General features: G+C 28.5%; 2 protein-coding genes across 2 annotated transcripts; both read right to left on the bottom strand.

Moving 5' to 3' along the window:
• Positions 1-38: 38 nt before the first annotated feature.
• On the bottom strand, positions 39-808 carry LOC105460597 (zinc carboxypeptidase A 1-like; the record flags this gene model as incomplete). Its single annotated transcript, XM_011707082.1, has 2 exons — positions 665-808; positions 39-344 (listed from the first exon to the last, which is right to left on the bottom strand). Coding segments are annotated over exons 1-2 (450 nt in total), but the record flags the coding sequence as incomplete, so codon positions are not given.
• Positions 809-1,738: 930 nt separating this feature from the next.
• LOC105460598 (zinc carboxypeptidase A 1-like) lies at positions 1,739-3,709 on the bottom strand (the record flags this gene model as incomplete). Its single annotated transcript, XM_011707083.1, has 5 exons — positions 1,739-2,180; positions 2,497-2,581; positions 2,886-3,088; positions 3,240-3,327; positions 3,431-3,709. Coding segments are annotated over 5 exons (870 nt in total), but the record flags the coding sequence as incomplete, so codon positions are not given.
• Positions 3,710-3,712: the final 3 nt, after the last annotated feature.

Below are 3,712 nucleotides of genomic sequence, written 5' to 3' on the forward strand. Positions count from 1 at the left end.
TCGATAAAGATTCCTGGATTGTTAGGTTTAAAGGAAACCTTGACGCCTTTGATTTGACGTCCCTCATCAGTTTTGCCGCCAACAATAGTTTGTACTTTATCAGGATACTTCTTTTCCAAATCATCCAGCTTTTTGTAAATTGTGTCGAGAGTATGATAATGTTTAAAATCAAATGTCGATACATTCCCGGGCATCGTCCGATTGATTAATGCCTGAACATTCTCAATATATATTTCACAAGGTGCTTGGATCTGTGCCATCATTTCGTAGAATTTGGATAGCTTGTGCGGGGCTACCATAAGTACCGTTTGTTTATTCACGGACGGTCTTATCCAGAAGGAAATCTGTAAATTATGTTTAATATGTTTAGTTAATAGCAATATAATTTTAATTTAAAAAATTAATTATACATTTGTTATTTATTTTTATATCTTCTAATTTCATATAATAAATAATTTGCTAAACTTGTAGGTAAACCTAATAATAAAGTAAATTTTAGAAATCTCTGTACTTTACTTTGCTACTTTTATAATGTTGATTTTTTCGAATTGTAGATAATGTAGTCAATTTAAATACTACAAATTTCTTAAAAATAATAGATTTTTGCGCAAAGTACAATAATTAATTTGCCTTTACTTGTTTCTATATTTGAAGATCTACTTACTCCATGAATGTCTGCGAACTGATTGAGCAGTGCAGCCTGCATCTGTGTCGTCACAGTAATTCTAAAGACCTTGTAATTGTCATAAGTTACTTGCTCGGCGGCAACAAGGCCCACAATCGTGCATAATATTATTATTTTCCACATAATAATCACAATTTTCTTTAACATTAATGCGCGAATATTAACTTCAGTTGTCATTAAACTTTTCGCGTCACAATAATAATAAATATATTAATAAATAAAGATATTGTTTTACATAATGTCATTTAATTTTTGAAAAATATATTAGCACAGTTATTGACAACTTGTAAAAATTGATAATTTTTAATAATCTTGTAAAGAAATTTACTGATAAATAAATACTATTTGTGATTGTTGAGCAACAAAACATTTAATCCTTGTAATATAATTTATGAACAATCTCTTTTAAGAAAATCGCTTAGGTACACGTCAATAAAATGAGAGCTCCGGCAACGGTCATTACTGTGATGTTAACACAAGAGCGTCAAAAATTCTCTGAAAAAATCGAATATTTTAAAAATTAAAATTATATTTTGAAAATACACTGCATTTTTTAATAATGATGATTAAACGACTTAATATTAAGTAAATGCATTTAATAATATACCTTAGAATTAGATAGATACCTTAGATTAGAAGTATACCTTAAAATTTAATTTTCGGTTTTTTTTTCAGAGAACTGCTAACGACGCACTTGTACAACTGACTAAAATTACGTATAGTTGTACGTAGCACTAATTTGCGCTATCAAAATAGGGTAAATTATCGTAGAATTTCCTAAGCATAAGAGAACTTTAAAAAAGATAAAAAGGTAGAGTCAAGTGTTCACGTTAAAATAATTACTGTGAGACAGAAAATTTTTTTAACCTATATAAGTTTTTTGTCTCACAGAGCGATATCATGCATAATCTCGTTAATGTCGAGCATAAGAATTTTAAACATTATATAAAAAAAATTCTATATATTCAGATTAATTAAAATATATTAACATCATTTTATTATAAGTTTGAGACATTAGTAGTTAAACAAAGCTTTATTGATATAATATTACATAGCAATACTGTTTACAATCCAATGAATCCAATCAATAAAAATTACAAATAATTTCATTGATATTTTTACATTTTTTTATCGCCTAACTACAAAGAAATCCAAAGTCTTTCTCTAGTTATAACAGTTTAAAATTAATTAATTTTATAAATTGTGAAACGGGAATAAGCTCATAAATTGTGTTAAATAAAACAACATAGTTCATAAAAGTATTTGCAATAAAACTATAACTACTTTTGGTATAATGATGTTTTTGGATATCCAAGTGCTTTTGCCTCTTTAAGCATAGCTACAAGAGAATCTAAAGTTTCTTGTCCAGTCGGAATAATCTTCTCAGGTGGCAACAAGTAGCCATAATGACCTTGATCACGTAACTCATACATAAAGACAATAGATTTATTATAAATGCCTTTGACATAATCCACAGACGTTCCGCTAGCCTCACCTAAAAATAATTTTATAATTAAGAATAGATGTTTAAAAGATAATATTTTTAGCAACAATATTTCAAAATTGTAATACAATATCTTAGCAGATTAGATTTTTAAAATAGTAAAGAAAAAATAAATTGTTATCAACTGTAGTAAGAGTCATATAAGATAATTAAAAACTGTTTAAGAATATAATAGATAAAAGACAAAGAGAAAAATCGAGTAAAAAAAACAGAGAGAGAGAGAGAGAGAGAGAGAGAGAGAGAGAGAGAGAGAGAGAGAGAGTTTATAGAGAAAGGAAATAAAATTCATGAAAATGGTTCTATTTACCAAACGTTTCGGTAATGTTTCCAATCTTATATTCAGTTCCGTATCTTTTTTTGAGAGCTGCAATTGATTTCGAGGCAATTGCATACTAAAATTATAAAAACTATGTAAAATTTTTTATAAAATTATTAATCTTAATAACAAAAATATTAATAAATAAAATAATAATAAACTTGATTACTCGAAAATCACTCAAAATTTAAATCACAAAAGACCGATCAATAACTTACGCTAAAAAGTATGCAGAGAGAATTTTTATATTACCTTATCAATAATTAATTGACAACTTTCATATTAGCTTATAATTTAGGTATAAGTTGCATAATCTGAATGCATTTTACTATCATAATTTTTACAAAACAACATGTTGTCTTACTATTAAAATTACTCACTGAATCTTTATAGTTCTCAAGATGAACTTGTGTGTGGCCATAAGGCCACATCAAATATTGAGCATAATTGTGAAACGCAATATATGCGTAGAATTTGTCAGAAATAGATCTGATATATTGAGACATGCTCTTTGTTTCTATTTCAGAGAATGGCGCACTTCCAGCGTAATGGTCAGAGCATGGAGAATTGCTAGCACCTTTAACTGAAACAGTCAAATTATATATATAAGTAATATTATATCTTAATCTTAAAAACTTTTTAAATATAAAATAATTTCAACTTTTTATTAAATTTTATTTAATTTTGTACTATTATGGGAGATATTTTTCTAATATAATAATGCAAATTCTTACCATTCCATTTGTAATCCCAGTTTCTGTTGGGGTCACTGCCATAACACTCATCCGTATATTGCTTACGTGTTTTCCTCCATAATCGGTTCTAAAATAAATTTAAAATATTTTTGTAATTAAGCCCCAAATTATAAATTAATAAACAATGCTATATAATATAATAAAATCTTATTTATCTTCTCGAAGCTTACCGCAGTGTGCGTGTACTCGAATCCATCAGGATTGAGCAATGGAAAGATATACCAATCGTGACTCTCAGCCAGTTCTCTGACCTCCGGATTGTTACTTGTCAGCAATTCATGTAAAATGAACATGACAGTTGCTGACGAGATCCATTCCCTGGCGTGAATTCCACCCTCGAGAAATATTCCAGGATTGTTGGGTTTAAAGGAAACCTTGACGCCTTTGATTGGACGTCCCTCATACGTCTTGCCGCCCACGATAGTTTGTACTTTATCGGGATATTGCTTTGC

The sequence above is a fragment of the Wasmannia auropunctata genome, unplaced genomic scaffold (assembly GCF_000956235.1).
Source record: "Wasmannia auropunctata unplaced genomic scaffold, wasmannia.A_1.0 LD319149.1, whole genome shotgun sequence".
Taxonomy (NCBI): Eukaryota; Metazoa; Arthropoda; class Insecta; order Hymenoptera; family Formicidae; genus Wasmannia; species Wasmannia auropunctata.